This window comes from Nomascus leucogenys, chromosome 18 (genome assembly GCF_006542625.1).
Source record: "Nomascus leucogenys isolate Asia chromosome 18, Asia_NLE_v1, whole genome shotgun sequence".
In the NCBI taxonomy this organism is placed as follows: Eukaryota; Metazoa; Chordata; class Mammalia; order Primates; family Hylobatidae; genus Nomascus; species Nomascus leucogenys.
The window spans coordinates 24,213,417-24,226,219 of record NC_044398.1 but is presented as its reverse complement, the minus strand read 5'-3'; the positions used below and the strand labels follow the sequence as shown (position 1 = coordinate 24,226,219).

Here is a 12,803-nt window from a genome sequence, read left to right as displayed (position 1 = left end):
GCTCACTGCAAGCTCCGCCTCCCGGGTTCACGCCATTCTCCTGCCTCAGCCTCCCGAGTAGCTGGGACTACAGGCGCCCGCTACCATGCCCGGTTAATTTTTTTTGTATTTTTAGTAGAGACGGGGTTTCACTGTGTTAGCCAGGATGGTCTCGATCTCCTGACCTCGTGACCACCCGCCTCGGCCTCCCAAAGTGCTGGGATTAGAGGCGTGAGCCACCGTGCCCAGCCGACGACTCTGTTTCAAAAAAAAAAAAAAAAAAAAAAAAAAAAAATTATATTGTTGGCATTTTTTTTAAGTGAACAGACTAGGGAAATGTGTCTCTTGGTTACATAAAGCCAATCCTTCCATATGTATTCTAGATTCTATCCTTCTTTCCTACTCAACATTGATTTCTTCCTTCTGTCAAGCATCATCTATTTTTTCTGCTTTCTATTGGACCACTCTTTTCAGCACACAAATGTGAAAATTTCAAACCCTCCCCGCAGAAAACCGTAGCCCAGCATATACTTCCAACTACCGTTATTTCCCTGCTCTCCTTTACAGCAAAACACTACCAGTGCTCTATCAAATAGTAAGTTCCCCTAAACTAGGTAAAATTATTCATTTTAAATTCAATTGCAGAAAGGCACATGTGCGACATGACTAACACTTACATAACAATTTTCAACTTAAAATGCATTTTTTGATATGTCACCTCTTTAATATCTTCAAAACACCCATGTAGGATAGGTATTGCTATTATCTCTTTTTAACGGATGAGGAAACAAGAGGTTCCTCAAGGTTATGTAACCTCCCAAAAGTAAGATAACAAATAATCCCTAATTTCGAATCATGTGCATTACTATTCAATATACATTTGTACACTCAGAACTCTCCATACAATAAAAATGTCTGACCAATGAAAAACATCCAAATGTACCCAAAATAGGCCAAAATTCCATTATCTTACGGTCCTAGTTCAAATAACATTTCAACAAACAAAACCTAGTACAACAAAATGATTATAATGCATATGTAGGTGACCAGATAATTTATTACCCAAATGGGACATTTTTGAGAGTAAATGAGACACATTTATGTGTCTATTAATTGTGTCAGGACAGCTGGGGACAATGGCTCATGCCTATAATCCCAGCACTTTAGGTGGCTGAGGCGGGAGGATCACTTGACCAAGAGTTTGAGGCTAGGAGGTTCAAGATCAGCCTGGGCAACATGGCAAGACCCCATCTTTACCCACCCCCCCAACACACACACACATACACACACACACACACACACACAAAATATAGCCAGGCATGGTGGTGTGTGTTTATAGTCCCAGCCTCTCTGGAGGGCTGAGGTGGGAGGATCACTTGAGCCCAGGAGTTCAAGGTTACAGTGAGCCATGATTGCACTACTGCACTCCAGCTGGGCAGCAGAGCAAGACCCTGTGTCTACAAAAGAAAAAATAATAATAAATAATAATGTCAAGATAACAGGCATGATCCAGAATTGTCCTGGGCAAACTGGAACATATGGTCATCCTATTCATAACCTAGCTTTGCTATTTAAAAAATAAAAATCTCTGCCGGGCACAGTGGCTCACACCTGTAGTCCCAGCATTTTGGGAGGCCAAGGTGGGTGGATCACCTGAAGTCAGGAGTTCAAGACCAACCTGGCCAATATCGTGAAATCCCGTCTCTACTAAAAATACAAAAATTGGCTGGGTGTGGTGGTGGGCACCTGTAATCCCAGCTACTCAGGAGGCTGAGGCAGGGGGAATTGCTTAAATCCGGGAGGTGGAGGTTGCAGTGAGCTGAGATTGTGCCACTGCACTCCAGCCTGGGTGACAGAGCGAGACTCCGTCTCAAATAAAGTAAAAATAAAATAAAATAATCTCAGACCAGAATGCCAACTAAAAAAGTTAAAAGTAAAAAAAAAAATTTTATTTATGTTTTATCACAGTATTTCATTTTATTAATAGTATATTTCATGGCCAGGCGTGCCTATAATTCCAGCACTTTGGGAGGCCGAGGTGGATGGGTAAGCCGAGGATGGGTTCGAGACCAGCCTGACCAACATGGAGAAACCCCATCTCTATTAAAAATGCAAAATCAGCTGGGCGTGGTGGCACATGATTGTAATCCCAGCTACTCAGGAGGCTGTGTCAGGTGAATCGCTTGAACCTGGGAGTTGGAGGTTGCAGTGAGCCGAGATGGCACCACTGCACTCCAGCCTGGGCAGCAAGAGCAAAACTCCATTTCAAAAAAAAAAAAAAAAAATAGTATATTTCATTACAGGATCAAGGGATCTTCCTGACTCAGCCTCTCGAGTAGCTGGGACTACAGGCGCAATACCACCACACCCTGCAAATTTTCGTATTTTTTGTAGAGATGGGGTTTTATCATATTGCCCAGGCTGGCCTTGAACTCCTGGCCCCAAAGCGATCCTCCCACCTCGGCCTCCCAGAGTGCTGAGATTATAGGCATGTGCCACCGTGCCCAGCAATAGTATTTTTTAAATAACAATTTAAAACCAAGGATGTGGCTGGGCACAGCGGCTCATGCCTGTAATCCCAGCATTTTGGGAGGCCCAGCACTTTGCGAGGTCAAAGCAGGTGGATCACTCGAGCTCAGGAGTTCAAAACCAGCCTGAGCAATATGGTTAAACCCCATCTCTACAAAAAATACAAAGGTGGGACTATAGGACTACAGGTGGGACTGTAGGGACTTCAAGTGGGACTACTCCCAGCTGCTCAGGAGGCTGAGGTGGGAGGATCACTTAAGCCCGGAGGTCGACGTTGCAGTGAACTGTGTTTATACCACCACACTCCAGCAAGGGCAACTGGGCAAGACCCTGTCTCAAAAAATAAAAAAAAACCATAAAACCAAGGAGGTATGAAGAGGTAGGGAGTCGTGACTGTTAACCAATATTGCAGGAAAGGGTTAACATTCAAACAGTCTAGAAAATCACTTTGGTTCAAGTTTTCTCTTTGATAGTTCTGCTTAACGTAGCAATATTGTGGCTGGAAAGATTTGGAGTTAGAAAACCTTATATGCTTTTTTCAAACAAAGGTGATCTATTTATAAATAGAAGCATTAACAGCTGACAATGTTGCACATAAAAGATTCCTGGCCAGGCACGGTGGCTCATGCCTGTGAGCACTTTGGGAGGCCGAGGCAAGAGAATCACCTGATGTCAGAAGTTCGAGACCAGCCTGACCAATATGATGAAATCCCATCTCTACTAAAAATACAAAAATTAGCCGGGCATGGTGGCATGCGCTTGTAATTCTAGCTACTCAGGAGGCTGAGAGAGGATAATTGCTTGAACCCGGGAGACGGAGGTTGCAGTGAGCAGATATCGTGCCATTGCACTCCAGCCTGGGCAATAACAGTATAACTGTGTCTCAAAAATAAATAAATAAATAAAAAGAAAGATTCCTGTTTTAGTTCTTCAAAATATTCCATAAATGAAACAATTTTAGTTTAAAAGCTCACTTACCTCTCTAAAAAAATCCTACAGCATAAAAAAAAATTGTGCAGTAATGTGAATTTACAATTATTATTTTAAAAACACAGGTAAAAATGAGTTTGAAAACTTTGTTTTAAGGCTCTAAAGAAACCAACTCAACAAAGACAGTTTCAATCTTAGCCAGATTTTAGTCTCCATATGAATGTTCTGAGTGGCTTGGCAGATTCTATTGGACATATCTCAAAAAGTTTTGAGTGTTAGAAGGAAAATACCCCACGACCCCACCCACTGCCCACATAAATTTTCCAATGTAGGCTTAACCCACAAAAGTGGGTTCCAGAATCATCATGTAGGGCACAGTGATGTCCAGAGTCCCAGAATAGTTTTAGACCAAACCTGACCTATCTGGGCAGACCAAAGAATAGGGCTCCTTAGCTCTACAACAAATACTCCCCAACTCCATTTCCTAGTATTCCCTGGCACAAACCCAAGCTGTAAGCAATGCCCAAAACCAGACTAGACACTGATGTTAGGAAAACACGGCAATATTCAGAGGGGAATTTTGAAATAGTGTTGCTCAGTGAAAAATACATAAATTAGGAGTCAGAAGATCTAAATTCTATCTTAGGCTCTACCACTAGGTCTAAGTAGGACATTTCACTTTACTTTGGACACAAGATCCAGTACAGAAAAGGAAAAAAACTAAAATGCTAAGGATCCTCTTTGAATCCTGACATTCTGCATCTTCCTCTGTCTCCTGAATTTAACTCAGGCACCAACTTAACTACTGGGCCAATTTAAAATGACAAAAGCATCAATTTATCAAATATGTTCTATCATTTCCCAAATGAAGACCAGTAGGAATCTGATCTACATCACAAAGGATATAAGTTCTTCTCCAAGGATACCTGGTTTCAGAGGCTGTAAATTTAGACTCTTAATCAGTAATTAAGTAGAATAGAATACAAATGATGAAATACTATCTCCAGCCAAATTCAAAGATCTTCAGTTAAAAATAAAAAAAAGTTTTCATTTAAATTTAGGAATTCCTAAAGAGACCCCCAAAAAAATCTTTATTTAGGAATTCCTCAGAGTTGAATGCTATATTAGAAAGGGAACTGAACAAGGTATCTAGAGATCTCATATCTAGTTCAAGATATGTAACTGTGTGAACTTGAACACGTCACATTATCTCTGGGCTTTAATTCAACTGTAAAATGAGAAAATTAGATAGGTAAGTTTCTTTCCTGTCTAAAAATTTAAGATTTAAACATTTTTTTCTCAGATGACACCATTCTCCAGAGGGCTCAAAGTGCTTTTATTCTATTTTTTAAATGCTTTAAAATTTAAAAGCACTTTTACACTTATCCAACAACACTGGTAGGATGAATATTAGTATCTCTACTACTGAGTTATTTCATTAAACAAACGTCCAGAATAGAAAAGAGAAATGGGGCTGGGCGCGGTGGCTCACGCCTGTAATCCCAGCACTTTGGGAGGCCGAAGTGGGTGGATCACGAGGTCAAGAATTCAAGACAAGCATGGCCAGCCGGGCGCGGTGGCTCACGCCTGTAATCCCAGTACTTTGGGAGGCCGAGGCGGGCAGATCATGAGGTCAGGAGATCGAGACCATCCTGGCTAACACGGTGAAACCCCGTCTCTACTAAAAATACAAAAAATTAGCCAGGTGTGGTGATGGGCGCCTGTAGTCCCAGCTACTCCGGAGGCTGAGGCAGGAGAATGCGTGAACCCAGGAGGCCGAGCTTCAAGTGAGCCGAGATCGCACCACCGCACTCCAGCCTGGGTGACAGAGCGAGACTCCGTCTCAAAAAAAAAAAAAAAGACTAGCCTGGCCAACATGATGAAACCCTGTCTCTACTAAAAATACAAAAATTAGCTGGGCGCAGTGGCGGGCGTCTGTAAACCCAGCTACTCGGGAGGCTGGGGCAAGAGAATGGCTTCAACCCAGGAGGTGGAGATTGCAGTGAGCCGAGATCGCGCCATTGCACTCCAGCCTGGGCGACAGAGCAAGACTTCGTCTCAAAAAAATAATAATAATAATAATAAAAAGAAAACAGAAATGGAAGCTCAGTAACTCAGAAAAGGCCCTCAATGGGGCCCAAGATATTCTGACCATTGGTCCTCATTGATTTCCAATCCTATATTCTTACATAGCCCTTGCTATGAAAAGAGTCACATACTACTATATTTAGCAACAATTAAGGGTGGTATAAAACAAGAACGCTGGACACAAAGTCAGAGTTGGTTATCTTGTAATCATTCAGCTTATCAGTAAAAGGGTGTCAATAATAACGCTGAGCACAAAATGGGAACGTTAACAGAAAGGGGTCCCAATCTAGACCCCAAGAGGGTTCTTAGACATCATGCAAGAAAGAATTCAGGGCAAGTCCATAAAGTGAAAGCAAGTTTATTAAAGAAGTAAAGAACCTGTAATCCCAGCACTTTGGGAGGCCGAGGCGGGCGGATCACGAGGTCAGGAGATCGAGACCATCCTGGCTAACACGGTGAAACCCCGTCTCTACTAAAAATACAAAAAATTAGCCGGGCGAGGTGGCAGGCGCCCCGTAGTCCCAGCTACGCGGGAGGCTGAAGCAGGAGAATGGCGTGAACCCCGGGGGGCGGAGCCTGCAGTGAGCCGAGATCGCGCCACTGCACTCCAGCCTGGGTGAAAGAGCGAGACTCCGTCTCAAAAAAAAAAAAAAAAAAAAAGTAAAGAAACAAAAGGATGACGATTCCAAAGACAGAGCAGGGGTGTGGGCTGCTCAACTAAGTATCTTGTTATTTCTTGACTGTATGCTAAACAAGGGGTGGATTAATCATGAGTTTTCCAGGAAAGGGGTGATGATTTCTCAGAACTGAAGGTCTTTCACATTTTTAGACTGTATAGGGTAAGGTCTGAACATTGCCATGGCATTTGTAAACTGTCATGGCACTAGCGGGAGTGTATTTTAGCATGCTAATACATTATAATTAGCGTATAATAAGCAGTGAGGATGACCAGATGTCACTCTCATCACCATCTTGGTTTTGGTGAGTTTTTGCTGGCATCTTTACCGCATCCTGTTGTAGGGTCTTTGTGACCTGTATCTTCTGCCTATCTCCCGTCTCATCCTGTGACTGAGAATGCCTAACCTCCTAGGAATGCACCCTGGTAGGTCTCAGCCTTATTTTACCCAGCCCCTATTCAAGACAGAGTCGCTCTGGCTCAAATGCCTCTGACAGGAACATGTCTGACATCATTATTGCAAAAACTAAAGATATGACATAATTGCATTAAATGTAGTGTTCACCAGGAAATGGCTGGTATCTGTAGGATGACCAACTCATTCAAAACTATCACAATATAGAGTCACTTCACTTTCAGTGGCCTCCCTGCACTTCCCCCCAACACCCAGCAGTTGTGTTCTCTTGGCTAACCCTGCCTACTTCTAAACCCCAGTTATCAAGTTCGTTGCAGGATAAGAAGAAAGCAAAAGAGTTACTATAGTTGTCTCTCATGATACTTTACAATTTCTGTCCACAGAAACAGCTTTTTCAGGAAATTTAAATAGTATATTGTTTCTATAAAGGCACCATGCAGAGCACTAAATCACGGAAATCTGGATTCAATTCCTAACTTTGCCACTGATTTTGCACAAGCCACTCAACTTTTGTCTCAGTTTCCTCAGGTGTAAAATGTACTAGCTGGTTTAAATAACATCTAAAAGAGCTTTTTCGAGCCATGTTACTATAGTTCAAGATTATGTAAAATACAGACTGACATCTGAAGAAACAAGCATAAATAAATTTTATCATCAGTTATCCATCCTTTCAAAACATGTCAAGTAAGGCTGGTGTCAACCTTTACATCAGTCTTTTAAAAACAACTATCAACCCCTACATTAAAAGATACATCCTGCTGTCACTTTTTAAACAGCAGAAGCTTTAGATTTGGATGTTTCTCCAATGAGGCACAGTCAGGAAGATGATAGTCAATTAAAACTGAATCCACATAACAACTGATTCTTAACACAGAAAGTATTTGACCCCTACACCTAATTAGTAGCATTCTGTGATAATAGGAGTGGGAATGGGAAGAAGGGGAATTAACTCTGGGTACAACAGCCTAATTCTAATTCATCCCAAAATACTGTTAGCTTTAAAAGCTAGATTTATATGCCCCAATATAATTTATTGTGAAATCTTCTCATGTGGGTCTCCATGTTTCAGCACCTGAATCTCCTTCTGCATAATGAGATAAGTACTTTGTCTATGTTAGTACAGAATTAGGCAATTTAGGCCGGTCGTGGTGGCTCACGCCTGTAATCCCAGCACTTTGGGAGGCCGAGGCGGGTGGATCACTTGAGGTCAGGAGTTCAAGACCAGCCTGGCCAGTATGGTGAAACCCCATCTCTACTAAAACTACAAAATTAGCTGGGCGTGGTGGCGAGCGCCTATAATTCCAGCTATTTGGGTGGCTGAGGCAGGAGAATCGTTTGAACCCGGGAGGCGGAGATTGCAGTGAGCAGAGAGCATGCCATTGCACTCTAGCCTGGGCAACAGGAGCGAAACTCTGTCTCAAAAAAAAAATATATATATATATATAGATAGATAGATAGATAGATAGATATGCAATTTAAGAGACAGACTATGTCCGAGTTCAGCACAGTTAGATCTTACTGATCTTACTGAGGGTTAGGTTCCCAAGCTGTCTCTTAAACACAATGTAGTAAAAATTGCCATTGAGAAGCTCTCAAATCACCAGGACGGGTGAAGCCTGGAAAGCTCATAGACCAAAAATGAGCTTATTTTATTTCTCTTCACATTTTTGTGCTGGGGCCTCCCTTTCTCTGGGACAACAAAGCCCAAGTTCTGCTTTTAAAAAGGCCAGTCAGAACACTGGGTACATAAAGCAATTTATCTCTTTTTATAAATAGTTGAACTAGCGTAAATTAAACATTCAGTCAAGGCTACTGGGGGAAAGTGGACAAGCCCATTATCCTGTCCCCATTAACAAAAAAAGAACCTTCCCAACTGGAAGAGCAATTGGGGGAAAGTCTCCAGTTTCATGGCTTTCGCTACATGCCCAGCATCTCCCAACTCATTTCACTTGTGACTCTCAGATAAAAGGAGTAAAGAAACAAGATGGTACCTTCGGGAACCAGGGTCCTAATTCCAGTCATGAGCAAACATTTTAGAGACACACAATTTCACAACTTGAGGGCAATATACCTGCATCAGAGAAGGGCCAACTTCGCAGGTCTGCTCCCGGCCAACAGTGAAGTTCTGTCAGGGGGCATGACACGCAGGCATGACACACACTGTGCACGCCACGCTCCCTCGGGCCCTGGGCCGCCCCCGGGGGCGCGGGTGGGGCACATTTTTCACGGGAAATCCACTACACACCCAAGAACGCTTGCAACCCTGGAATCTGGGCGAGGGTCACCTCAACCAAGCAGCGACACACAGGACTCCGCAATGTGCCACAGACCCGAAAACTTCTGAGGAAAGCAGAAATGACCAAATGAAAAGTGCGGAGGGAACCCCCAACAAGAGGGGGACCAGAGGCAGAGGCAGGCTCCAGACCACCCGCGAGAAGGAGCGACAGTGCTCAGGCGCTCGGGAGGCTAACGCCGAGCCCGGAGCAGTCGAGGCAGCCGCCTGCTCGTTACCTGACGGACGTCATGGCTTCGCCCTCCTGCCCCACGCCACGGAGCCCGCGTCCGATGCTCTACGTCCGCTCGAGCAGCAGCAGGTACCACAGCAACTGCTTCCCGGCTCAGGCACTCAGCGACTGGGAGCGCGTCCTCACACACCCCGCGCGCGGGCGGCCCCTGGCGAGCCGGCCCGGGGTGCTGATTGGAGGGAGGGCGGGCGCTCCGCCCCGGGCGAAGGGCTGGAGATCGTCCCCAGACGCCGCGGGCCACCGCGTGTCTCGTGCCAGCTCGCTGGCGCGCGGGCTAGCGAGCTGACTAGCGGGCGCGGTGGCCATCTTGAGTCCTGGTAACAGCGTCCCAGTTACCCCGCAGTTTACAGGGCGAGAGATTAGGTGCCCGCCCCAAAAATGGCCGCGCCTCTGGCAACCAGTTTAGCAGTCACATGGCCACGGTCTACCTCGGCAAGCTTAGGTCCCTTTAACAGCACTTAGGAAAGAGGCGCTGTCAGGGCAGGTTTTCGGGAGTGGGATTTAACAGCGTGCAAAATCCATCTGCAAAGGTAGGGGGAAAAAAAGCAACAGCCTGGAAAGCCTCAGCCTAGGAAAATATAAAATGCCTGGCAACGGCAGCACGACGTACTAATTAAAGTCCGCAGCCTTTGAGAGTCAGTTGCTGGATCTGATGGTCCCAAACGTTCCTGAACTTCAGAAACACTTAAAGCAGCTTATTTAATATGGATAGTGTCACCTTATGTATCAGAATCTAGAAAGGTAGGCCTGGACATCGGTATTTTTAGCAAGTTACCAGGTGAATCAGGTACAGACATAAAATTTTACAACCTCTGGGCCCCACTCAAGACTATCCTATTTGACACAATTACCTCACTTTCCAGAGAAGCATGCGGGCTATAAAAAAAAGAATCTAAGACCATAGTGGGGGAAAGTGGATGGCACCCTAACTCCTGGCTCTAATCTTACAGTTTAATGCAGTTGAAGAGTTAATAAATTGTGAACCAATAAAAGGAAAATTAACTCCAACTATGAAAGGGGGGAATCAGTAAATGCTTTATGATCTAAACTGCTTTTCTTTATTGCTTTATTCTCTGTGCAGTAATTTTTTTAATTTTCATTTTTTTATTTTTGTAGAGACAGGGTCTCACTATGTTGCCCAGGCTGGTCTTGAACTCCTAGCCTCAAGCAACCCTCCCACAGCACTAGGAATATAGGTGTGAATGACTGGGCCCTGTTCTACAATGTTATTAATAGACTACAATATCCAGTGGCATTCACTTACTGACCATCTAGGATGGTTATCAATTTCATATGTCTGAAATCAGTTACATCAGAAGCAACCCAATACCATCAGATATTGAAATGTGGCTGATGGGACTGAAGAACTTAATTTTTAATTTATTTAATTTTAATTCATTTAAATTTTATAACTGAAGCAATATATTTTTCCATTAAACACAATTGTATTGTTTTGGTTGGACTACATTTCACTTTTTTTTTTTTTTTTGAGCTGGAGTCTTGTTCTGTCGCCCAGGTTGGAGTGCAGTGGCACGATCTCCAACCTCCGCCTCCTGGGTTCAAGCGATTCTCGTGCCTCAGGCTCCTGAGTAGCTGGGACTACAGGCATGCGCCACCATACCTGGCTATAGTTTTTTGTATTTTTGGTAGAAACAGAGTTTCACCATGTTGGCCAGGCTGGTCTCAAACTCCTGGCCTCAAGCGATCTGCCCGCCTCAGTCTTCCAGGCGTGAGCCAACACTCCTGGCCTCTTTTTGCCTTTTTTAATGTGGCTACTAGAAAATTTAAAATTACAAGAATCTTGCATTATATTTCTACAGAACAGTGCTGCTCTATAGTCTAAGTTAGCCTTACCTATCGTTGTCCCTGTGATAGAATAATGAAGTTCACAAAATGAAATTAGTAAGGAAGCCAGTTTATAAAAATCTGTTTCCTTGCTAGCCATAAAACACATCAAATATGCCAAAAGATTTCAAGTTTCTTTAGAAAATGCTATTTTTAGCACTGTTCTCTTTAATCTGGGAAATGCCTATCCAGAATGAAGCCATGGTCTATAAAACTGATGTGTTCAGTCCATGAGTAAAAGCCGTTAAAACACTGAGCTATACTTGGCGTGGTTAAGACTTTGACCGAAGGTCCACAAGCAGAATTAGTCAATTGTTCCTCTGGATTAAACAGGATCTGAAGCAAAGCAGCAGCTGGCTTAGCAATTCAAAGTGGTGGAGACACTGGCTACAGTTACCCACCTTCTCTTGTGGAAAATGTTGATAGATAATCCACATTTCAAACCATCAGTGCTTTTCAAACTTTAACATGCATACAAATCTCGTGGATCTTGTTAAAATGCAGGTTTGGCACTGCAGTTATCAGTGACCAAAACTTTGCATTTCTTTATGTTCCCAGGTCTCACCAATTGCTTCTGGTCTGTGGGCCAGGCTGAGTAGCAAGGCTGCAAAGGTAGCAAGAGATAATCCAGTTTGCAACTTCTGCTTGACTTCCTATTACCTGTATGACTTTAAGCTGGTTCTTTTTTTTTTTTTGAGATGGAGTCTCACTCTATCACCCAGGCTGGAGTGCAGTAGCATGATCTCGGCTCACTGCAACCTCTGCCCCCACTCCCCAACTCCATCCCCAGGGTTCAAGCAATTCTCCCACCTCAGCCTCCCGAGTAGCTAGGACTAAAGGCACGCACCACCATGCCTAGCTAATTTTTTTTTCGTGTTTTTAGTAGAGGCAAGGTTTCACTCTGTTGGCCAGGCTGGGCTTGAACTCCTGACCTCAAGTGATCCGCCCACCTCAGCCTCCCAAAATGCTGGGAATACAGGCATAAGCCACCACACCCAGCCTTTAAACTGGTTCTTAATCTGTCTGTCCCTCTGTTTACCCATTACATGCTGTTCAGGGCACTGTGAAGATTAAAATTTAATTAACTATAGTAAAGAGTCTAATAGAATCCTTGGCACATGGCATAATTATTACTTTGTTATTATCATAATAGTTAAACTTACATCTCTGGAGGCATGATCCCAAAGCTAACATGAACTTGGCCTTCTGAACAATCAAATGCACTTTTGCTCAATGCTTAACATACTTTGGTAACACCTACCTTTGATTTGTAACATTAAAATTTTCAAATTAAAGCCGGGCACGGTGGCTCACGCCTGTAATCCCAGCACTTTGGGAGGCTGAGGCGGGAGGACCACAAGGTCAGGAGTTAGAGACCAGCCTGGCCAATATGGTGAAACCCCGTCTCTACTAAAAATACAAGAATTAGCCGGGCATGGTGGCACACACCTATAGTCCCAGCTACTTGGGAGGATGAGGCAAGAGAATCACTTGAACCTCGCGAGGTGGCTCACCTGTAATCCCAGCACTTTGGGAGGCCGAGGTGGGCGGATCACCTAAGGTCGGGAGTTTGAGACCAGCCTGACCAACATGGAGAAACTCCATCTCTATTAAAAATACAAAATCAGCTGGGCATGGTGGCACATGTGGTCCAACCACATGTTGGACCACATGTTCTTAATTATTCTATCACAGGGACAGTGATAGGTAAGGCAAACTTAGACTATAGAGTAGCACTGTTCTGTAGAAATACAATGCAAGATTCCTGTAATTTTAAATTTTCTAGTAGCCGCATTAAAAAAGGTAAAAAGAGGCC

The 12,803-nt window shown here is 43.8% G+C and overlaps 1 protein-coding gene across 3 annotated transcripts in view; it reads right to left on the bottom strand.

Moving 5' to 3' along the window:
• ADK (adenosine kinase) overlaps positions 1-12,803 on the bottom strand; it is a 581,536-nt gene that overhangs the window by 545,130 nt on the left and 23,603 nt on the right. The window contains exon 1 of one of the 3 annotated variants that reach the window (XM_003271272.3): positions 9,129-9,492. The exons of the other annotated variants lie outside the window; for them this stretch is intronic. Coding sequence (XP_003271320.1) covers positions 9,129-9,142 — 14 coding nt within the window. The 5' untranslated portion in view covers positions 9,143-9,492. Of the gene's footprint in view, positions 1-9,128; positions 9,493-12,803 lie in introns of those variants that run through there. 3 annotated transcript variants of the gene reach the window in all.